Genomic DNA, 25,018 nt, shown 5'->3' with positions numbered 1-25,018 from the left:
AATTTTCAGTTAATAAACATCGATGTTTTCTCACTGCAACTTTGAAAGTATCATCCCAACTTATCTAAAAATCAATACCAATCTTGCTTGAGATTTCTTGCTAACGATAGAAGAAAAAACTCGACATTAGAGCAACAATTTAGAATACAAATAACCCATAATTCCGACGTTTTATTTCTTTTGATCGGAGTGTTATAACCCTAGGTTTATAGCAAGAAGTTAAGCTAAATCTCACAATTTGATAAGGAATTCCTGCTAAAACGTAGCAGCCCTAAACTCGGAATTACAGCATCAATTAGAACATAAATAGCCCATATCTCTGACGTTTGATTTTCTTCGATTCGAGATGTCTAACCTTATGGAGAGTTTTTACTTGATGTCAAGCTAGACTCGCAGAATTTGATTCCGATTTTGCACTAAAAGGTAGGAGCCCAAAAATTGGGATTAGAGCAACTAATTAGCCCATACATAGTCCATAATTCTAGCGTTTGAATTCTTTCGATTGGACCATTTTAACCGTATGGGGAGTTCTAGCTTGATATCAAGCTGCACTCGACCATTTTGAATCCGATTTCCCGCTAAACAGTAGGAGCCCAAAAATTGGGATTAGAGCAACTAATTAGCCCATAAATAGCCCATAATTCTGGCGTTTGAATTTTTTCGATCGGACCATTCTAACCATATGGGGGGTTCTAGCTTGATATCAAGCTGGACTCGCCCACTTTGAATCCGATTTCCCGCTAAACAGTAGGAGCCCAAAAATTGGGATTAGAGCAACTAATTAGCCCATAAATAGCCCATAATTCTGAGATATGTTCCGGTCGTTTTGGTGTTGGTGGTTGGTCCAACTTGACACGCGTTGCAAATTATGCTACTTTGAACACACACAAACTTTACTATTATATTGGTTTATTTCTCAAGAAAAAAGAAAATTTTAAGCATTTATATTGGTCAATTAGTTAGTGCGAAAATTTCTCTGGATTTTCACATTTTATCAAAAAATTCCCCGTTCTCTTTTTGCTAAATTTACCTATGAAATTTCCCTAGATTAGGGAAATTTTCTTCAAACTACGAACACTGTCATTACCTAACACACCACTAACTACAGCGAGGCACTGCACACATAACCTGTGTTATTACTCAGATATCTTATATGTTGTAAACTACAGGTGTTTCTATTATTTTGATAATCATTTACACTACTTCAGTCACTCATTATATTTTAGAATAAAACATTGGAAAAAGTGAATTTAAAGTTATAAATTGTGTTTGGATAAACTGGAAATTCGTATTAATGAGGGATGGCTAAACGTGGTTTAATTACTTACATGTTATTGAAGAAAATGTAAGTAAACAGTGATTTGCCAGTTTTCTACTACCAATATTCGTAATTTATTAGTCAGTTATGAATTTTCTTGTTTTGTTATGAGTATTCTTTCTGAAATCAATAATAAGCATTGATACGAAATGTCATAGTTGCTAAATATTTTTTTTCTTCTCTTGAAACAACTCATTGCATAAACGCAGTAATACAGTAAGCATGTAAGTCTTATGTGTGTGAAGTAACTCGAAAATAAAGAAATATAATTTTGTATAATGAGTATTGTTTACTTTACGTAGGCGTCAATGGAGAAAAATCGCCATGCAATTGCAAGAGCCTTCAATAAAATGATCGAAGCAGTTAGAAGAAATGAGGTAAGATTTCCATGTGAATATTCTCTGTGTAAAATTCTTTAAAGTTATAGTAAGTTCCTAATCAACTTAAAACAGAGGGAAAGTAGTGGTTATAAGTGTTTTAACATCACCTAATAGATATATTTCTCTGTCTTTACTCTGTTTTGATTAATTCTTACTTTAAAAACATATTTACAGTCATATATACAAATGCTAAATATAATTCAGTGTTACGGATGATGTCATTTGCTTTCATCTCAAAATACTTCATGGATGACGGTAAATTTTGTTACATAAGTCAGATTTCTATTCCTCTTGCTTCAAAAGATATACACGATCAGTCTAAGTTGCGTGAATTCACAGATGCGTTAGATGTTATTCACACATACAGTATATAGTGTGTAAATCTAACGTTATTGGCTTCACGTAAAACGATATTTCTATCGATATATTGCGGAAGATCATAAATAGAACGTAAATCCCATTTTAAAATTTGTTTTTTATTTAATTGACTGTTTCAAATTTCAAATTGAGAAAAAATGTCCTAGTTCTTTATTCTGAAAACCACTATTATTACATAATTGGTTAATTCTAGTAATGTTCTAGTTTCTATCATTATCTAGCAAATATTCAAATAATAAAATTCATTATCTTGAAAATATTCAAAATTTCACACACAGTTTAGTTCTAGGTAATTGCAAATGTTCTAGTTGATTTTCCTGTTCATATTCGTACTAAGAAGATAAATTTACACTGTTTTTCAAAATCAGGAACTATTTTCTAAACTTAACTTTATATGTACATGGATTCTGAAAAAAGAAATTGTTTTGTGATTTAACAATTTTCTTTTATTGTGATAGGACATTCTGGAAAAAAGAAGTTGTTTTTTGTAACTTAACGATTTTCTTTTATTGTGAAATATTGTAATGACAAATCTCCCTCGCGGATAAATGTTTTCGCCTTTGGGAGACCCAATTCAATTCCAAGTGGATTACGGACATGTTGGAATTAAATTTCTAGCAATCACTCAAATAATGATAATTAGTTTACGAGGGGTAGTCATGCAGTTTTAATCATCACCTCAAAAAAATGAAGCTGCAACCCTGAAACTTGGGCATGGTTGTTCGTCTTTCTCTACATATTCACACTTCAATGCGACACATTTTTCCCAACGATGGGTGATATGGCAGAGACCTTGGTTGTAACAACAACCTTTCTGGATAACAACAAAAATGCGAACTATGTACAGCTATTTGAGGAGTTGTTGACAAGCCTGCACATTATGCGATGCAATATGTCACTCAAAATGCATTTCCTACAAAGCCACCTATCCTTTCTCGAAAATCCTGGAGCTGTGCCTGAAGAGTATGGTGAGAGGTTTTACCAATCAATTCAGATCCTGGAGCAGCGATACGAGGAAAAATCTTGTGTGTCAACGCTCGCAGATAACTATTGGGACTTAATACGTGTCACGCTCCCCATATATCACATAAAACTGCACGCAATACTAAGTTATAAATATTGGTTTATCCGTCTGATGACTGAATGTCATGTAGATAATTTTTTCATGTAATTTGTATTTACATAAAAATAGCAATTTTATTATAGACATAACTTTCAGAAATGTGAGATTTCCTTCAAAATTTCATTTCAACATTTCGGAAAAATCAGACCTGATACAGCATATCTGACTTCAGATTCGTAATCATGAGGTCACTTCCATTCAGGAAAGAGAGAGAGAGAAAAAAAATGTAGGACAGTGAATTATTATTTTCACGGAATATATTTCTTTACAAAATAAGGCATGCCTCTAGTTTTCAATAATGCTATAAACTTTCTACTTAATTAGCTGTCTAATTTCAAGTAGATTGAGTTTAGTTTATAGCATATGCATCTTTGCAGGTACTCTTGGCTGCAGCTGCTTTTACTGTCACTGAAGAAAGGAAAACAATCATAAATTTTACATTACCTGTGTCTATTCAAGCGTACACATTTATGATAGCCCGCCCACAGGAACTAAGTCGAGTACTTCTTTTCATGTACCCATTTACTACTGATGTAAGTGTCTTTCTGCACCCATGGTATTTTTCTGACTATATATATATATATATATATATATATATATATATATATATATATATATATATTCCTTAATTTTTATTTCTGACTTTAGATGTATTTGTGCACAAAATATCTGTAATATTACAAATTTTATTTTAAATTGTTAATAGGATAAACATAATTAATTGCGCAAGAATATCACCTGTATATTCTGTAGAAATGAAAGTCAAAACGGTGATATCAATGTCTTTCAATATTTTAAAGAATTGCGAAGGATTATGTGGAGAGTCTTTTTTCTAGAAAAAGTGAGTGTTTCAAGATCTCGAAGAACAAGTTGTTAATAATGGATTTCCAAACTATGTATAAGCGTCGGAAGTCTTATAGAATGACTACGTTCGTTCGATCCGTCCAGGTATCAGAGCAAAAACGGTAAAAGCTATTTTTTTTTAAATGTCGAATCAGCATACCAAAAATAGGTTCCATTTCCTCCGTTAACTTTCTATTCAAACCGAAATTGGTTTAAATTAACCATTTCCAGTTTCGACGTTTATCGCCATATAACAAAAACGCTCATAGATAGCGACAAACTATTTACTTTTTCTACAATCAATTCAATCTACAAACAAAAGCACATCATCACTACCCGGAACACTGCACCGAAAATGACAAATATTTAAAATTTACTAGTACTTACGGTTTCAATGCTGATTTTCATAGAGCAAAAACGGTAGGAGATGTCGAGTAATGGCTTTTTGATATGAATTTAGCAGACTCTATTTTAATCTTCTTGCTTCACTAACTTACATACAGATATACTACTTCAAGTTTGAGTATTAAATTCGCATAGTTTGGAAATTTGCTATAGTTTCATACTGTGAAACGAAACTTACTTGTTAGGCTAATAACTTGTTCTTCGAGATCTTATAGTTGAAACCTTATATGCTACTTTGTTTAGTACTTCTAATTTTAACATTATATCAACATTAAATGTACACTCATGTCCAAAATGATTGTCGCATGTCTATAAATATGATGTTGTTAGAATATAATTTGATAACGATTTCGTCCGGTATTTCTTATAATGTTAGTATGTGTATAATCGGCAGAGACATGTATGTGACAAATTTCATGTCAGAATAGCAGCAAATAAGAACAATAAAACGAAAATAAAACGTTCTTGTTCATTTAGCAACATTTTGTTTTTACTCATTCTAATTTTCGCACTTATAATTCTTTTCCTATGAAATTTACCACAAATATACATTTCCCGATTATACACATAGTATCAGTATTAAAAGTACCCTGCAAAATCATTATCAAATTATATTCTTACAAGAAGACAGTTATAGATATGCGACAATCATTTTGGACATTAGTGTACTTATATCATTATTTTATATGAATGCTTTATAAATTCTAGTATATACTAATAGTGTTTAATTTTCCAGTCTTGGTTGTGCATTGCCGTATCAGTAATTCTGATGGGTCCTATTTTAAATTACGTCCATCGCCGGAGTCTAAATTACAGATTTCAGTGTAAGAAGACTTCAGGAGGTCTCTTCCGAATCACCAATTGCTACTGGTATGTTTATGGTGCTTTATTACAACAAGGTAAGCACTAGTATGTTAATAGCCTGGTAAAAGTATCGCAACTTACTGTTGCATATTCCTATGGTTTAATGAAACATTAATCTCTAATTGAACATAATTTAAACTCCGATATTTCTGAAATTCTCATTGAAACTATAATTTCACTTATAAATTGGTGTACAATTCTTAATGTTAAAAGTTATATTATTAGTTTAACATTACCCTGATTTTGTTTTTCTTTTGTATCATCAAACAGTTGGCACGAACTGTATCCGAATTCATATCCTAGAGTTGATTGTTGGAAGGTCAATATTTTAGTTTGAATTCAATTAGTAGTTACGGTCTTTGTCAGCAGCGAAGCTATGTAGAACGCGACCTACAGTTCAAAGCGAGATCTGAACTACTGTAGCCAGTTCGATACTCTCACATCGGAAAATGAATCCGGGACCTCGTGCACTGATGGCGCGACTGCTGCCTTCAGTCATTCTTTAACCTCGAAAAATTGATTTTGAATTGCTAAAGTAATACTTGAATAGAAATAACTATTATCTTTTCATCGCATTAGAGAATAGATGCATTTCTCAAGAACTCATACAGAAAACTGTAAAAGAATGGGAGCGGCTTACGTTTGTGGCCTGCTCCGGAGGAAGGAGCACTCTCAAAACTCCGGGGAGGCAATGCCCCCCAAAAACAGGTCTGAAAGAAACACTAATAGCAACTATAATGAACATAAATTAAATACGTGTGAAATAAGAGAAAGCATGAGGTCCGTGAACTTGCCTCCGCCACATGACGCACTAACGATAAACTTAGTCTCAATCCTTAGTACATTGTTAATGCTTCATAGTGCACAACCCTTAACGTTAGTGCTTCATTAGTGAAGCCTAAACAATGGTTGGGAGTAAGTAGAGGAGGGTTACCAAAGAGTACGCACGCCCTAAGAGCGCGCAGTGCCAATTACGCTGAAGTGGTAACACACAGAATTGTTATTGCTACGCTGTTTGATGCGTCTTTGTGTAAGAGTTGATACGAAGAAAAGGGAAGTTAACGGATCGCTGCAAACAGAAAATACAGCTAAAAATAACTTTTTTGAATTCTTGATGTAATATTTTAATACTCTTAGTTAAGAAATTATTCTGATATAGCAGCTAACTACAGTACTCTTGTTGCATGGTAGGAAACATGAATGCAGATAGAATTGTTTACCATGGCTTTGTTTCGGGGGTCTTGCATATGCAGCCACATGGATGAATTTTACTCGAGTTGACTGCTGTTTCCCAAAGAGTGCGCGTTAGTGAGTTACCAAAGAACGCGCACGTACTCTTTGGGAGAATTTCTTTGATAGTGTGTGTGGGTAGCGGCATTCATATTACAGACTATGGTTATTCTCATCAGTTACTCTCGGAGTGTAATATGATGTTTGAATGGATTGTAGAATTATTTGTAATTGTCTTCGATTCAAGCACCAACTGTAAATCATATATAAGAAGTATTTTAAATTCACAAAATTTCTTAAATTACAATGATGATGTGGTGTTCTGCCCAAAGTTAGGCCTTTGGTCCATGGTAGTTTGCCATTGCCTTTCATAGTATGATGATGTCGTCCTAAGTAGTGAGGAAATGATCAAAATAAAGATTCTGGAAGTGTTCTGGAGGAAGATGCTGAGTGAAATATGGCTTCGATTACGATTGTAATGAAACTACAAACTAAGAATTAAAAAAGACATACACTAAAGGTGTTGTTCAGGATTTTTTTCCAGTTGGTGGAATAATGTAAAGAAACCACGAACTAAGAACTTTAAAAATCATAATTAATTTTACTCATAAAAATCATAATTTGTGAGTGAAACTAAACGAAGATTTTCTCTAATGTTTTAAATTTCGTGTACGTTCATAATAAATTCTTTAAAACCACATGGACGTGTAATGAAGAAATTGTTGGAAGCAAAATAGTTTAGAATTGTCTGTATACGAACAATTGGAAGCAAACCTTAGGGTAAATTAAAGTTTACGAAGGGGTTTAGGTTTCAAGTATGATAGGTGTTGAGTGCGCCCTCTTAGGGACCGCAAAACGCACTCTTTGGGACACTGGTCCTTAAGAGTACGCATTTGAGTTTTTTAACTTTTTAACGTATATCTCCATTTCTACATCTAGTAGTAAACTTTTCTATTTCTTACAATGTAGCCTAAACTTCAATTAAAATTTTGTACAATTTATATAATTTTTGCTTCATTACTTTCGGAGCTATTTGAAAATGAATATTAAGTGCGTGCTCTTTGGTAACCTTCCTCTACCTGCTGGTTCCCCTACTCAAACATTAACGAAAAAATCAGTGCCAATCGTTAGTACTTCTAGAAAATACTAATAGTTTCGTTAGTGCTTCACTATAAATGTAGATATGACCACTTACATGTCGCCAATGACATAATATATTCTTAATTATTTCATTTTCAAAATGGTACCATCAGGTTACACACACACAGAGAGAGAGAGAGAGAGAGGGAGAGAAGTCTACCCGTCGTAATCTTGGAATTATATTTCATGTTTGTTTACACCTATTCCTTTTCCAAAAATAAAATTCCTTAGCTCTATTTGTTACCTGATATAACAATTTTCAAATTGCTTCACCAGTAAAATTGTCAAATATGTGTATTTTATAACATTTTTCTTCAAGTCAACTTTTCTTCTATTCTATTCTATTCATCTCCCTCGCGGGAGATTTTATAATTAAAAGTCACAGCACTAAGGCCAAGTTGACTGCTTCACTAGAATTGTTTTAAATCTTTTTGTTGTTATTATAATTGTAGAAGATGGCCCGTTCCCAAATGGACGAATTGGCCTGTTTCAAATAGTTCTGTTTCCACACTAGTTTGTGAATTAAAAAGGAAGGCAGAAGCGTAGAACATACAAAAAATTATATAAACCAATATAAAAATTGTAATACACTAAATCATGTCCTAAATTGAAACTGTTGTTAAAAATTAAATTGAAATAATTGAAGAGCATGACGCTCCATTGTGTAGAACATTCTACGCCCCAAAATCTTCTGTCAACTTTTCTTGGATCAATAATATACTGTGTATTATTATTTTAATTTTCGATTCGGAAACATTTCTTCTTTAGATTTTTACATCATATGCTAGAGACTAAAATTCACATCGCCACTGTCTAAATTTATATAATGTAATGCGGGTGCTGCTATACAATTGCGAAGCATTAGAAAAGCGTCAGTTCAGGAACCAGCTGCCATGTCCTTTTTTGGCTAAAGTTTGGCATAAATGCCATCGGAACTGTAGCAATCACCTTAGGAATCCCGAAACCTATGGTTTTGACACTAATATCTGTCATTTTGAGTATGTTATTTTCCACGCTTCCCCTAACATAGGAGAAAGGGGGAGACATTGGAAAGATTTTTACTTATACGAGATTGTAGAACGTATCGTTAGCTTGAGAAACATTTTTTTCCTACTCAAACCGTGATTCTTTAGCTACATTTACAATGTACAATATTGTTTCTACTAATGTCCTACCTGGAGTAAATTACATTTTACGAAAGCTCTGCAATCTGTACCAATCTTCCCCATGTAGGGGCAGATTGGTACTGGCTTGGGACACATTGGTACGAGCAAAGTGAAATATCACACAGACTTTTTACATACTTTTTGATAATAGTGATAACGTAATTTTCTGTTATATTTTTCCATGAAATATTTTGAGATATAATATTCTATTAAACTTCCACAAACTCAAGTATATTTTAACAATAGATTTAAGGACCTACAACGGCAAAAATTCAAAAGAAAAACATGTTTCATAAAAAGAATGTGAAAATTTGTAAGAATCTTTAGTAATTCAACAGATCTAGTTCAACCTGTTACAAAAAAAATAATAAAATAAATAAAATAAAAAATAAAAAAATAATCTTAAAATAAAAATAAAATAAAGACTTCAATACTTGATTGTGTTCTCATCAAAATTTAAAAGTTCCGGAAGCTATTTACAAAGATAAAAACATACTATAAATGAGATTCTGTCTCTATAAGGAAAAATAGAAGTAAACAATCCAAGGGCTACCTACAGTTTACAAAATTTTGAGATCTTTCATATCTCAACTACTAACTGGAAAAGATGTTATACTCTTAGTTCGAGCGTACCCTTGTCTCCAAAGGAGGTGGAGCTTTGTTATTATAAAGGTAACCAAGAAAGTTCTATTGCTTTTTCACCCACAATCTTCGAACATCGATATGTCACCTAAGACGTACCTGGAAGATCAAAAATAGTCCCATCAGCATCGTCGACGAAATTCTGACAACATTCTGGAAGGCCATGGATTCCATCGCAGTAGAACAGGTGATAATCGGATGGTGCAATGCCCGGGGAGTATGGCGGATGCAGTAGTGTTTTCCATCCAAGGCATAGAATGGTGTCCCGTGTCATCCTAGCCACTTGGGGCTTAGTATTGTCCTGTAATAGGAGGGCCCCTTTGCGATTCAGGTGTGCTGGCTCCAAAGTTTTGAGTTTTTCTTGAACACGACTCAACTGCTGACAGTACACAGTTCCATTGATCTTCTGACCAACTGGTAGCAGTTTCAGAAGCATGATGCCGTGAGCAGTTCACCAAAACACATAGGAGGAACTTCTTCTGGTGCAATGCTGGTTTCGCCTGTTTTGGAACCGGTTTAAGGGATGCTAACCAATAATGACGGCACCTTAGATCTTCGTACAGGACCCACTTCTAATCATATGTCAACACCTTGTCCAGAAATGGCTTCTTCCTCAGACGAGACAGCAAAGAAACACAGTTATCTGCTCGCGTTACCTTCTGGCCCGGAGTCAAATCATGTCACCTATCGACCCAACTTGTAGTGGTTCCCAAGCTGATGAGGTGCTGCCGAATGGTTTCTCTACTCATACTGAATTGTAGTCCCAGTTCCTCACATGTTTGGCCACTGTTCGCCTCAATTGCTGCCTGAAGATCTTCATTTTGTACATGTGTTGGTCTTCCGGCATGTGGTGAGTCTCCCAGTGTTTTGTCACCGTCTTTAAACTTGTTAAACCACCGTTGCAATGTCCGCGTAGTCACGACGCCCTCACCAAAGGCCTGGTATATCTTCTCCCTTGCTACAGCGGCGTTTGACCTCAGTTTGAACTCGTACACCATACTCGCTCTCTGTGGAGGTCCCCTGTTCACTCTGTCCTTACGCACGTTCACTGTGTAACTGAAGTGCCACAATCAGGTAGTATGTTGGGTACATCCACACCAACAACTGACCTTTGCCTTATCTCCATTCGCATTCAATTCACGGTGTGAGGTCCATTGAACACAGAACTCCACAGAAAGCGAACTTTCCTGGTTACCTTTATAATATTAAAGTTTCAAGAACTTCGCCGAATAATTTTCAAATAGGTTGCTGAAAGTAGAATAACTATGAAGCTTACTATACACTGTGTTTTAGCGTCCATGTACAAATATATATTTGAGGTTGATTTTATTAGACATATACCTATTAAAATCACTCGCATGTTATGACCTGGGGAGAATAATCTTCACATTTTTGCTATCATGGCTCCTAAATGGTTAAACAATTTTCCATTCGAAAGTTTTTGTATATCGGCTAAACCTATAGTTCCGGAAGGTCGGAAATATAATAATAGGAAAGCATATTACTTTGGTTAATTTATTTTTATGCTTTGATTATGGAATCAAGCGAACACACAAGAGATAGCCTATATTATTAGTAACATTTTTTCTACTTGATTACAATGAAAACTGTGATATATGGGAAATGCACAAAGAGTAGTCTACCCTTATAATTACAAATGGAAGGGGTAGATTGGTACAGAGCAGTGGGGGCACATTGGTCCGTACCAATCAAGCCCACATGCATGTGTACTAATGTGCCCCAACCGAACTTCAGGATCATTAATTCCTATAACTGAAAAATTACACCACGTAGTGCAATAAAACATAAATGAAATTATTTGTAAAAAATACACTTTCATGCAACATACATAAGTTTTCAAAAATCCAGTGTTTATTACAAATATAAGCTTACAAAGACATAAGTGAAAACTTACATTTGCTCTAAGAAATCAAGTTTTTTCTGCACAGAGAAAATAATACTGCGTCCATGCATCAACTGTGTCTCACGATATTCGTTTGTCACCGATATTGCCAACACCTAACCGCTGTCCATTTACGTCTTCACAGTGGAAAAATATCTAGGGTATACCTCGTACATATGTGCCCCGTGCACCAATGTCCCCCCTCTCCCCTACATGACGATCAAGGCTAAGGTTGAAATTGAACGGCGTCGGAAGTGTTATTATTGACCTCAGCGATACCAAAAACCATGAATTTGTCACTAATATCCTGTGTCACAGACATTTATCATCTCCATTTATATATTTATTTTGACCCCATAATTCTTCCCCCCTCATACCGAAATCCAAAAAAGGGCTTTGTAGGCAATTAGATCTAGTGAAGGTGTGAACGTATGCCAAATTTGCTGGTTCTAGGTCTCTTTATTCCATGTGAAAATCTTATGACACCCCACGCAATTTATTATTATTAAAGATGTATGATTTGGCTTGTTTAAAATACCTTGCAGTGGTTACTGATTATTTACCTTTGCAGGTGGAATGCATCTACCAGAAACAGACAGCGGTCGTCTCGTAATTGGCACATGGTGGTTGGTTGTTTTAGTTATTGTTACTACGTACTGTGGGAATTTAGTCGCCTTTCTTACGTTCCCCAAAATAGAGAATCCTGTGGAGTCAGTGGATGATCTGTTGAAACGAAAGGGAACCATTACATGGGGCTTACTTAAAGATTCAAGACTTCAAGAAATTCTTTCTGTAAGTATCAAATAGTTTCTTAGTTGTTTGTAAGTGTGCTAGTATGATACTTACGCGAAATCTGAGATACATGAGAAGTTTTGGCTCGTGAATCTAAACTAGATTGAAATAAGAAAATAAATAAATAAAGTTCGCTAAATTGTGTCAAGATGAAACCCATATTCAAAAGTAGGAAAATGCATTTATGTTATACTTAATTGATTTAAGCATTAGAAATAGATAACTTTCTTATTATGAGGAAATATTATAAAAGACCGTTTCTTCAAGAACACAGATATTGGAAACGTGAAATGTGGTAGTACAAGCCGCGTTCTTATTTATGTTCCTATTACGTAAGGCACCTAATGCACCAAAAAAAAAAAAAAAAAAAAAAAAAAAATACCTCAGTGTACGAAGGATGTGGTTCAATCTGGCGAAGAGTCTGTGATTGTTTTCGTACGACTTAAGCCCACTCAAACAGGTGAACGTGAATAAGAACCAGCATGTTCATTTAGATATTTTCAGTGACCAGGTGCTGCTATTGATTCAATATTTTGATGATGAGTAGGATATGCAGTGGACACTCACAACTTTGAAGATAACATCTGCCCTGTTCATCGACTTCAATGTCAAACATTCCGGGACCTGTCACTCTTGGACAGGAGTGTTAAGTTCCGACATTTAAGTCTAATTGAAAATTTATGAGACTATTTGGGTGAGCGAACGAAACCAGTGAAGTTATTTCGGATTTTGCCAGGAGGGAGGAGAATAAGCTTGTTCATCGATATAAGAGTTCACAAAACTATTTCACCCAAGTCTTGGACCTCAAACACTGTTTTAGTTTTACTTGATTCATAATATAGAAACTATAAATTGATAAAGTGATTGTATAAACATAATGAACAGCATATATCAACATTTCAAGATAGTCAATATACTCCAACAGAAAATATACTTTGAATCTTGTTATATATCATCCGTACCGTAGTGGTCCTCTTGTGAAGTGGAAGGATTCTGATAACTCGTACATGAAATTAAGAGAAAATCAAGTCAAATTTTATACACTTCTCCAAAACATAATTACGTGCGTGAATTTTTCCAGTCCCTTAAAAGTATCACTTTGGCAACAACGCATTAGACGTAATAGGAAAAAAAAAACTAACGGGTCTTCTGAACACAGCTCACAGTTTGCTGCTTGAAATACTCAGCTCCTCGTTTGTTACGTAATGTAATGGTATAGTGTGAGCACAAAAACAGTCCCTGATTTCAAAATCGCATATTATTAACAGTTATAAAATATTTTGAAGTAATTTTGGTGAAAGCTCGGTTAACTCAAAATATTTTCATACCTTTTTTTTTTCAGAATCGCTGGTTTAGACTATAGGTAGCTAGGGGGCATAAAATGGAGTTTATCCAGCAGTAAAGAAGCTGGTTCATGCTAAAACTTGCCAAAACAAGCAGTGTAACAATGTACCGTATATTTAAACGGAAGTTTGATTTTAATCCACCTATGCCCAATTTTATTGTGAAATGACATAAAATATTTGTTCACACAGGTGCATTTGTGTTTTTTTGTGCAGTGTCAAACCATCGAGTGTACGTCCGTTCTTCTTTGAGGAACAAGCAGTCACAAGTGAAAGCTACTTACGAATGCTACGCGACTGGTCAATTTCTCAACTTGTTGCAGAGGGAGGTGACTACGTTCTACAAAATGGAGGATCTCCACATTGACATCAGTCTGTACGCAGCTTTCTGAGCTACAACTTGCTACATCAATGGATAGGACGAGTTGGACTAAATGATCAGCATTTTTGCAACTGGCCCTCACGATCACTGGATTTAACTCTGTGTGTAGTTTACCTTTGGGGTTTCTTGAAGAACAAAGGCTTTATACCTCCACTACCCAAAGCCCTGAGTGATCTTCATGAACGCATCAGTGCAACGGTCAACTGCATGACACCGGATACGCTTCAGATGTATGGTTGGAGCTCGATTACCGTCTCAGTGGTTGTTGCGTAACAAGTGGAGTGCACAACGTGTGTTCGTGATTCTAATAAAAATCACCAAAATCTTTTGAGTTTATGTAAAGATTGTAAAAATTTGGGCAAGATAGTCCTTTTGGTATTAAAGTTAGTATATCCTTTCGAATTCAAGGACTGTTTTTGTAATCACCCTATACTTTTAGAACAAAATAGTATCTTGACAATTCAGAAAACTTGTTGTATTAATAAAAAAACACACACACGCTTCGACCAGGGGTGGACTGGCCATAATCAAGTACCGGCCCGATGGCCGCTGCGCCCTCCTCACATCAGTGCCTTTGCGCCTTCCTCGGGAGGGACTAAGACCAGTTTTAGCCTCGGGAAGGCGCACAGTTTCCTCTCTGAACACATTAAAAAAAAGAAAAAAACAAAGCTACATAATTATTTTATAAATTTGCTAGCCTTTGGCCAGCTAGGGCCCTATTCCAGACCCTGGTATTTGCTCGGTCTGCGGCCTCGCTCTTTCTGTTTTCGGCGTGGGAAAGCTATTAATGATATTAGATTTACCCCTAAATATATAGATTTTACTCTAATATCGGTCATTTTGGACGATTTTTACATATCACCCTTACCAACCCCACGCTCCGCCCCAAATCCCAGTATTTGCTCGGCCTACGGCCTCGCTCTTTCTGTCTTTGGCTTTGGGAATGTCATTATAATGATCTTAAGGACCCTAAAAATTTATAGATTTGACTCTAATATCGGTCATTTTGGATGATTTTTATATATCAACCCTCCCACCCCCACTGCTTCGCCTCCAGATCCCGTCTTTACTCGGCCTACGGCCTTGCCCTTTCTCTTTTAGGCTTTGGTGATACCATTAATGATCTCCGCGACTTCGAAATATATTGATTTTACTCTAATCTCGGTCATTTTGGATCATTTTTACATGTCTCTCCCTCCCACTCCCGCCGTTAGGGGCGCTAGTGGCGTTATATACCAAGGGTGTTTTATGTCACACTATAACCTATATGTTTCCAAAATTTCGTTAAAATTATTTTTCTCGTTCTTACGTTATATCATTGAAATCATTCCTACTCTTATAACCCCCATTTAAATTGCATTGGGTTCAAGTTTCCACTCCCTCCCCCTCTGCAAAGGGAAGAGTTGGGGGTTGCTAACCTAGGCAGTGTTGATTACCTGGTACCAAAGAATATTTATGCCAAGTTTGCTCAAAATCGGTTGAACCGTCTAGGAGGAGATGTGGAACATACTCATACATACATACAAACATACAATGGCATTTATAATATAGTAGATATACAGTACAGTATTATTTTACGTATATATGCACATTGAAAAAGTATACATATACAAAATTATATGATGCCCAAATACATAATGTATATAGAATATACACTTGAAATCAAAACAGTAATTGCCAAAGAAGTTAACCAAGTTGGAGTTTTTTCTGTCATGAGGGAAACGACCCTAGATGTCTCCTCATATGACCAGTGCTTCATAGTGCTTCGGTATGTGTACAATGGATTTGTTCAGAAAAAAGTTATTGCCCTCAAACATGTGATTTCAACAACAGAAGAGAACCTCTTTCAAACCCTCGAACTGTCTTTGGCTGAAGTAAAAATACCTATCGAAAAATGTGTGGCAGATGCTTTTGATGGAGCGTCAAATATTAGCGGACTATATAAAGGTGTGACAGCAAAGCTGAAAGAGATCAATTCGAAACACGTTCACATATGGTGCCATTCACATGTATTGAACTTGGTGATAACTGACATCGTCCAGAGTTTGTGTGTTTGTATATCTTTCTTTGGGCTTCTCCAGAAAATTCAGATATTTTTTAAAGAATCCCAGAAACGACTTGAGGTGTACTTGGAATAAAACCTAAGCGTCCGTCTTGAGGCTATTGGGATAACACGATGGAGAAGTAAAAGCAACGCTGCTGTAAAAATATTTGGACACTTTCATTACTGGGCACCCGACTCAAAGGATGTCAGACTAAGAAAATGAATCCAGCATATGTGGAACTCGTAGTAGTTTTAAGTGTGATTGGCAACTCGCAAGAATTCAATTCCAAAGTCAGACATGATGCAATGTCTCTCATTCAAAAGTTGTGCTCCTTTGAGACTATCATTGTGGCTATGATGTTTTTATTGACTTTTTCAGCATACCACACCTTATCAGACTACTTGCAAACAAAAAACAGACTATGTCCAAGCATGATATCCTCAACTCAAAATAAGTTGAAAGAAGCTAGGGACCAGTTTGACAAAGTCTACAAAGCAGCAGAACACTTTGCAACAGAAATGTCAAATAGTATTGAAGGACTCATTACAGATGTTCCTAGTCTAGAACAAGTTACTATAGAAACAGAATTGCCTGAGGTAAGATGTAGAAAAAGAAAGAAAATGGCAGGGGAATCAGCTTCTGTGAAGTAATTGAAGACAGTAAATACAGATTTGAAATAACCGTTTTCAACTGTGTTCTAGAACAAAGAGATTGCCTCACTTGCCATAGGCGGCACCCCAATGTATATTTTCTATAGAACTTATACTCTGAGGCAGTATAAGGTCTATGGAGAATATACGAATATTTGGTGAGTGAGCTTGGCTCAGTTGGCTGTGTTATAGACACGTAAAAATGCCCCCCCCCCTTCCGGCCGAGGTCAACCCGGATCGGATACGAAGTATCCGGTCCAAAAAATGTACAAGTAACTACTCGCTCACAGGAGGGGCCTTTACGCATCGATGAGTAACGATTGAGCATTTAACGGGACTAACTTCCTGCCGTGGCACACGTGCAGATCATGGAGCATGGGCGTGGCCGCTCGGGGCAGTTCCGACGGCGCGCGACCATGAGTCGCTATCATCGACAGACGTCAAACCCCTCACATCCGGAAGGCACCGAGGAAGCTTCGCGGTCAACGATCGTGTCATCATCATCAAACATGCATTGTGCTAATTCTAATAAACGTATCGATAAGCTAAAACGTGCACAAAAGCGAATTTTGAATGGACAGTGGTTCTGTAATTCATGTGCTATGAAAATGTATAGAAGAAACAATGTTCGAAGCCGATCGAGATCAGCTTCCAAATCAGGTTCAAGTGCAGGTTCGGAAATAGAACCCAGTTCGGAGTCAGGCACTGGATCGGACACAGATTGGAATAGTGACGATGTGGTTAGTGCGGATGAAAAGGAAGAAGAGAAAACTGTAAAGCTACCATTCTCTAGAACATCAAAGACGAAATCGAAGTGCTTACTAGGGTGTAAGGGAAAACCGCTACGAAACGTGACAAAAGAGGCAATAACCCAAGTGATAGTTGAAAAGACCATAGTCGTTACTATCGGTACAAGTTTCTGTCGTGATCACGTCGAAAAAGATAATAACTTGAAGCAAGAATCACTTGGAAAAGTGGTTCAACACAAGATCAGTGAGGACTCAGAGCTGCCAGTGAATGAATGGGTAAACCTCATCACAGGACTAAGAATCGGTAGCTCAGTACATGAGAAGGCAAACGATTCCTTCTCAAAAATGTCAGATGTGGAAATGTCACTAGCTACAGGTAGAACTAAAGCTCAGTTTGATGACTTAGTTAGACAATCAAAATGCAATAAGATAGAGCTTGGAGTATATCTGACAATGCTGTACACTGGTGAATCCCAAAGATCACTTGGACTAAGATATAAAATGGATAAGACTCGTGTATATAAATGTATTCAGAATGCTCGTCAGTCAATGTGGATGAACTTCGTCCTAAACATATCAGTGTAAAAATAGAAACACAAGAAGATGCAGATGCTCTTCGAGCTAATCTCAAAAATAACCAATCAATCTTCGCAAATACATTGTACGGAACTAACGATGAATCGATGATAACGGTGTGGGATGATACGTACTTGTACTTGAATAAGAGCCTCAATTTTCGATATCAAAGAATGTCATACTCTGGACATAAAAAGCGAAACTGTGTAAAGCCAATGGTGATATGTGCTCCGAACGGATATATACAGTCCGTACTAGGAAAATCGGACGATGACTTCTGGGATGGAAACTCGTCAGATGGAGCAGTTCTCCGCATGATAATGAATCAAACCTGGTTCAAGATGTTGTACAAAACAGGTGATGTGTTCGTACTAGACCGAGGATTCTCCCATGTAGCAAATGAGCTTGAAGAAAAGGGATTTTCAGTTAAAATACCCGTATCTCACCAAGGAAATAAACAGTTGGATGGCATTCAGGCAAATAAATCAAGAGAATGCACAGCTGTGCGTTGGGTATTCGAAAACACGAATCAAGACCTTAAAAAATATAAGTACTTGTCTAAACAGTTAAGGAGTAGAATGATACGAAGTCTACTTAGAGACACGACAGTTGTAGCCGCCATGCACAACGCGTACGGTAAGAGAAGATACAGAAAGAACGAAGCTCAGGCGGCTTAGAAGCTACTCAGCTTAATCAATGAACGCAACTGGCTAGCTCCGTTAGTTCAGCCGATGAACAAAGTGAGAGCAGGGTTCCAAAAGATGACAGCTTATGAAATACCAGAATTCCCAGAGTTGAGTGAACGAGACATGAACGAACTAGGCTCGACATACATCAAAAGTCTAGCCAAGTCATACTACTTCGACCACGCGTTCAATGGAGAATATGAGTTCTCGATAGTAAAAGATAATCATCATCCTGACTATGCCGAACATATGCGAGCAATTCCAATGCTTGTAAGAGGCAAAATGCAATCGCGTCATTCGAGCAGTAAGCAGTACATGCTGTACATTCTGTGTGACTTGGACTTAGATGGACACAAAGCCATCAAAGCACACTACTGTACTTGCAACAACGGTGCAAGAACTGCAGGTTGCTGCCCACATGTAATGGCAGTAATATGGTATCTCGGATACTATAGACACACTGACGAAACTATACACGCTCCTTCAGAGTCAGACTTCCTAAATAGGCACTTCGACGGAAGTGCAGTGCCACCATACGAACCTGACGATGAACCTAGGATGTAAATAGTGTAGATAAAAAAACAAACCAAAAAACGACAAGAAATAAGACAATCCACACAAAAGTAATAAAGTACGAAAATCCAAAAAAAAACATAAAATACGAAAATCCAAAAAACATAAAATACGAAAATCCAAAAAAAACATAAAATACGAAAATAAAAAAAACAAAATACGAAAATCCAAAAAAAGAAATAAAATAAAAAAACTCCAAAAAAAAGTCATGCAACTATAAAAATATGTAAATATAAAAAAAGAAACAACTGTACATATACATTTTTTCCGCTACCGATTTTCATGCCACGTGATTTTCTCCAGATAATAAGATACATTTTCAGAAAGCTCTTTGTCCATAGTTTCTAATTTTTAGTTTTTTGTTAAACATTTCCGATGTTCACGTAACTAATATCGTATAAAACCTACTTTTTTTTGCTCCTCCCATAGAACGCCATGTTAATTCAAACCGATTTTTAGGTATGATCCAGATGGTCATCGTACTTACATTTGGTATTAACGTACGCAGAATTGATCGCGCTACAACATATATCAATATCATTATTGTTCGCAATGGGGTGCTACAGCATTATACGGGAGGCAATCTCTTTCTAACAGCATGCAGGAACGATTTGCTGAAAATCAAAGCTTATACTTAGATTTAGAGGGCCTTATGCAGAGTCGTTCTCACGAACGATTAGTGCCATACTAAAGAGTTCTACTAACATAGGTTTCATGCAGTAGTCAGGTCTTTAGTATAACGTTAATCATACATCAAAATGACTCTGCATAAGCCGGAGAGTGTTTTGATCCTAAGAAGTTCAAGAGTAAGTCTGGATTCGTTGTCACTGGAAAGAATCACTGAATCAATTCCTGATTGTGAAGAGGGAAAACTTAATGAGGAGCTTCTTTCGTTTTCATCAATGTGGGAAGAGTTTTCAAAATTATGAGAACCAAGAAAAGAATCAAGAAGCTGTTGAGGTTCGTACGATTGAAGATTTGATTGAAGAGGACAAGTTTTCTGAAGATTTCATGGAGGATGAGGAGGAATATTTGGGGCCGACTGACGATATTGTGGATTTAAGGTCTATAAAATGTGATGGAGTGAAGTGCAATTTTTGCTTTAAGTGCGCCTTCGATGTGATTCTGCAGTACAATATGTACTCAAGACTCTACACAGAATTATTCAAAGTTTATAAGTATATCCATACATTACCGGCAACACAAGTGTCCTGTGAGCGAGCATTTTCAAAGCTCAGATACATAAAAACAAGACTCCGTTCAAGACTTTACAGATGAACATCTGGAATCATTGTTCTCAGTGTGCGAATTGGATAAAGCTCCTTCAAGCATAAAGCAGTGACTTTACTTTCATTTTCCAGTTTTGTTTTTGAATTTCTTTGTTTGCTAGGTGGGTATATAATTCTAAATTTACTTTTGTTAATTTGTAGTAAATGTTTCATGTATACTTTTTTATCAACGGTTTTAAAAATAGATGAAAAGTAAGTTAATGTTATGATGAACATAGCTTTAAAAGGACAAAAGTATGAAAAATAGCATAAGCCCCAAACTTAACTCAAATCTTCAGTTATAATTAGGCTGTTAACAAAGCCGAAGAATGTAAACAACTGGTGTGATTTTTGTAGTCTCAGTTAAAGTGTGCAGATTTATATAGGCCTAATATATTTAGTACTCAAAGTATCTTTATTTATGAAAATATTGAATTTGTATAATTCTATCGTGATTAACTGCAATAGCTACTTAATCTTTTGTTGTTTTTTGTGTACTATCAGGGGAAGCCCCCGGCTCTTCCTTTTATTAGGAGGTGGTATTCCACACAAGCGAAAGCCTCGGATGGACGGCGCCCTCCCAGAGTATGTGACCGCGCCCTTTTTACATAGCCAGTCCACCCCTGGCTTCGACCCAAAAAAAATGCAAAGAAAATGAAGGTTCTTAAGGAGTTCGTTATTTACCAATACAAATGAAGGAATTCTCTACTGTTGTTTCGATAGTTATGCGTATTAAATCTTTCTTTTTGTGGGAGAATTCAATACTTTTGAACCTGGTTCGAATTGTAATGAGTGATTTTATTTTTCTCTAACTTTTCTGTTATTCTTGCCGTGCAGTTTTTTTTTTAATTTTTATTTTATGAATGACATGGGAGTGACTGACAATTTTCGAACCTAACCAAAGATAAGAAGTCGCACAGGCGTGAAACTTTTTCTGCATTTTCCAATGTAATTCCTCTTTAGTGCGTCACTTCTTACATCGATCAATAAGATTTTAATAAACCTGAAAAAAGAATCCGGAAGTCTACTGTTCAGGAAATCACTATCAGCCTTAATAACTTGTCACTGCTATAACGTAGTTCATTATTATTATAGTTAAGCTAGAACAGGAAAACAAGTTTGAAGGTACTACTTTATAGATGTTGCTGATACATCTATAAACTTTATGTTTTCTTGGTGTATCAGAGCGATTTCAGTCACCTTTCCACGGCTATCTCACATTTTCTTTCCACTTAAACATCTTATCCGATTTAGATGAAACCCTTACAAACAACTAATGCTGACAATACCGCACAAAAAGAAAATTAATACTCGTACCAGAAAGCCAAAGATGTACGAAACGCTATAAGGGCGGTATCACCAAAGAAAATAGTTGATCTCTCATATTTATGATGAGATAAACAACACTAATTTTCCTTCTATGCGAAAAAAAATCCTGGGTGGGGCTAGGTGAAAATAAAGGATAAATTTATTTCTGTGATCAAACTATCATTAAACATTTTTGTTTTTCTTTTGTTTTTTTTCCCTAGGCGGTATCGTCAGTACTAATTTAGCACTATTATCTCTATTGGTTTAATCTCAATCGGTTAAATGAGTGGGGATAACGTGAACGTTGCCCCACCGGGAATCATTTGTTGTTGTTGTTGTTGTTGTTGTTGTTGTTTCTTGACATTTGTGTAACAGTACCATTTTTAAAACATTATACCTCTCAGCACTAATTAGGCACTACCGTTTGGTATATGTCTTAAAATCAGTGCCAGTGTGGATGGAATCATGTTCACGTGAAAATAGCCCCACCCTCTTTTAATAATACAGTAGGTCTACTAATTTTGTAGACTATAAAAAATTAGTGCTAAATTACTGCTGACCATACAGCATAAAAGGAAAATTAGTGCTGTTTATTTCATCATGAAAATAGAAGAACATTTGTTTTCTTTGATGATGCCACCATTAAAGATTTTCGTATATCTTTTGGGTTTCTAGTAAGAGCACTGATATTCTTTCTATGGGGTATATTTGCACTAGTATTTAGCACTACTAGCAATACTATTGGGTGTTCAGCACAAATTTAGCATTTATTGTTTTATGCGTTCCATTTCAATTGATTAAATGGGTGGCGCCAGTGTGAATCTAGCCTCACCCACAATCATTTTTTTTAATGTTTGTGTAACAACATATTTTTTAACATTATAGGCCGTCAGCACTAACTAAGCACTAATTTTTGGCGTATGTTTTAAAATTAGTGCCGGTATGGGTGGGACTAGATTCACGGACATGTAGGATTACCTTTCAGTTCTGTTGATAACTAACGAACTCCTTAGCGTTTTATGTTTTATGTTTATGTTTTATGTTTTATGTTTTATGTTATGTTTAGCGTATGCGTTTTATGTTTTTTATTAATTTTATTTTATCGAAAAACTGTGTTCTTTAGCTGGAATAAAGTTTTCTGTATTTGCTAAGGTACTATTTTATTTTGAAAGTGACGCGTCAAGTAATAAAATAAAAGCTGGATATTTCAAACTGCAAATAACAAGGTGTCTAGAATTCTTCGAAAACCGAGACGAAACTTCTATAAAATTTACAAGGCAGAGCGAGGAAGCGTCTCGTGGACAATCCTATTAGTGCTCGTGATGAATGGAATAGAGCCACAGTGATGCCAATGTGGAATCGATTTCTGATACTTCCGACATCGCGCTAAAGGATTCCGTCTTCACTGCTGTCAAGGCTTATCGTTTGGTACTTTGCACCAATCATAAAGTGAGCGCATATCTCAAAATTCGGTTTATGGCATGCCTGGGAATTTCACCTTGCAGGGAATACTTTGCACACCCATTGAACATTAATGAAATATGTATTTTTGGATTGTGCATACGTGACTTCCTTTACGATGATAAGGACCACTACTCAACGATTTCTCGAATTCGAAATAGGACCTCTTGAAATTTTGCTACTTCGCGATTTTGGACAGCCCTAGTTCTGAAACTATGCACTTTCCCAACAGGTCCATAAGAACTTTTTGACTTATTTTGATGTGAGGAATCACCTCTTATAGTTTGTCGGTATAGTTCATTAACACCCTGTATATTGTTGGTATGTCAGACTAGGACAATTTGATCAAAGAACATAGCTGTTAAACACAATGAGCATATTTTTTTCCTACCTCACCAAAGGTCATAGAATAGAACTATGTTTCATATTGCTTTGGTGCTGAAAGGAGACATTAAAATCCAAATAAATAAATAAAAGATTAGTACGAAGCTCCTAGAATCGTGTGCTTCTAGGAAACTGCTCACTATGTCCGTACATTAAGAACAGTTCTGATTGGGTGAACTTACTTTTCACGTTCTATAAGAGTAGAAAGAAAATTATTTTTATATAAATATTCAATAAATATAAACATTTTGCTATCTTATGTACAGTCCTGTTCAGTTACATTTTAAATACTGTTTTTATGCAATAATTTTTGAGTGAACTGTCTAGTAGGAGCTAATTTTTCAGCATCTTGAATTAAATGTCTCTACTTTAAATTACAGAAAACTATGAACAAGTTATAGAGTTCATTCAGAAGTTATTGGAAAAATACAATTTATTTAAGTATATCCCATTGTGTATCTGATTGTACTCGTATATCTTTCTAAGAAGTTAGAGATAATTTTTAAAATGTTAATTTGATAAATGATGAACTATTAACAGACTTCTCTCGAGCCAAAGTTCCAGAAGATAATAGAATCTGCGGAGCTTCACGAGAAAGAAGATGCTGACATGGTGGCACGGGTGAGCAGAGGAGAGCATGCATTTTTTGAATGGAAAACAGATCTTCTGTTTCTAATGAAATCACATTTTGTCAACACTAGCAGATGCCATTTTGCTCTTGGTAAGATATATTCTTATTAAATTATAATATTAAAGTTTCAAAATTTTTACTAACTTATTGTCTTTTCTTAGAACTTACATTCCATTATATTTATTTTCTTATAAGACTTGAACCTTCAAGTTAAAATTATGAACCTCATGTCTTAACTACAGTGTTCGGAATAATCCTCACATACGAAACAAAGATCGGATACTTCAGCAAAGACAATGCGCTCACAGTAACTGAAAAAATTAAAAAAGATGTAATGATATGTGGTTTGAATAAACATATACAATGAGAATAATGCTGTATTATATTAATAATAATGTACAGGGTGTTGCAAGATGATTTGAACAATTTCAACTCTTGTATTTTTTTTTTCATTATTAATTATGCAAATTACTTAGAATTTTATACATAAGTACTACAACTATCAAAGTTCTAGTGGTGCTCAACTCACAAATGATCAATAACTATAAGCGCTCTTTGTTACCCTGTATATATCAATTCGGTAATTCAATTCCTCTCAGACCTGTCTCAGCATGTCGTTATCAACAGCATACTTTCCAGCAGTAGTGCGCTCTTACAATTCACGTACATTTTGCGGTAGAACTAGGTGGTACACAAAATCTTTGAGATTTCCCCACAGAAAAGTTACAGGCAGTTAAGTCCGGTGGTCCTGGAGGCCAACGTAAAAACTATTGATCAT

General features: G+C 35.8%; 1 protein-coding gene across 1 annotated transcript in view; it reads left to right on the top strand.

The window, feature by feature from the left end:
• The window catches only part of LOC145689154 (ionotropic receptor 93a-like), a 65,545-nt gene that overhangs the window by 30,264 nt on the left and 10,263 nt on the right, over positions 1-25,018 (top strand). Inside the window, exons 8-12 of the mRNA XM_081763288.1 lie at positions 1,621-1,695; positions 3,577-3,732; positions 5,184-5,346; positions 11,964-12,184; positions 24,150-24,330. Of these exons, the coding sequence (XP_081619414.1) occupies positions 1,621-1,695; positions 3,577-3,732; positions 5,184-5,346; positions 11,964-12,184; positions 24,150-24,330 (796 nt within the window). The remainder of the gene's footprint in view (positions 1-1,620; positions 1,696-3,576; positions 3,733-5,183; positions 5,347-11,963; positions 12,185-24,149; positions 24,331-25,018) is intronic.

This window comes from Thermobia domestica, chromosome 1 (assembly GCF_964235325.1).
Source record: "Thermobia domestica chromosome 1, izTheDome1.hap1.1, whole genome shotgun sequence".
NCBI classification, from domain to species: Eukaryota; Metazoa; Arthropoda; class Insecta; order Zygentoma; family Lepismatidae; genus Thermobia; species Thermobia domestica.
The sequence above is the reverse complement of the archived record's forward strand: the minus strand, read 5'-3'. Positions and strand labels throughout refer to the sequence as shown.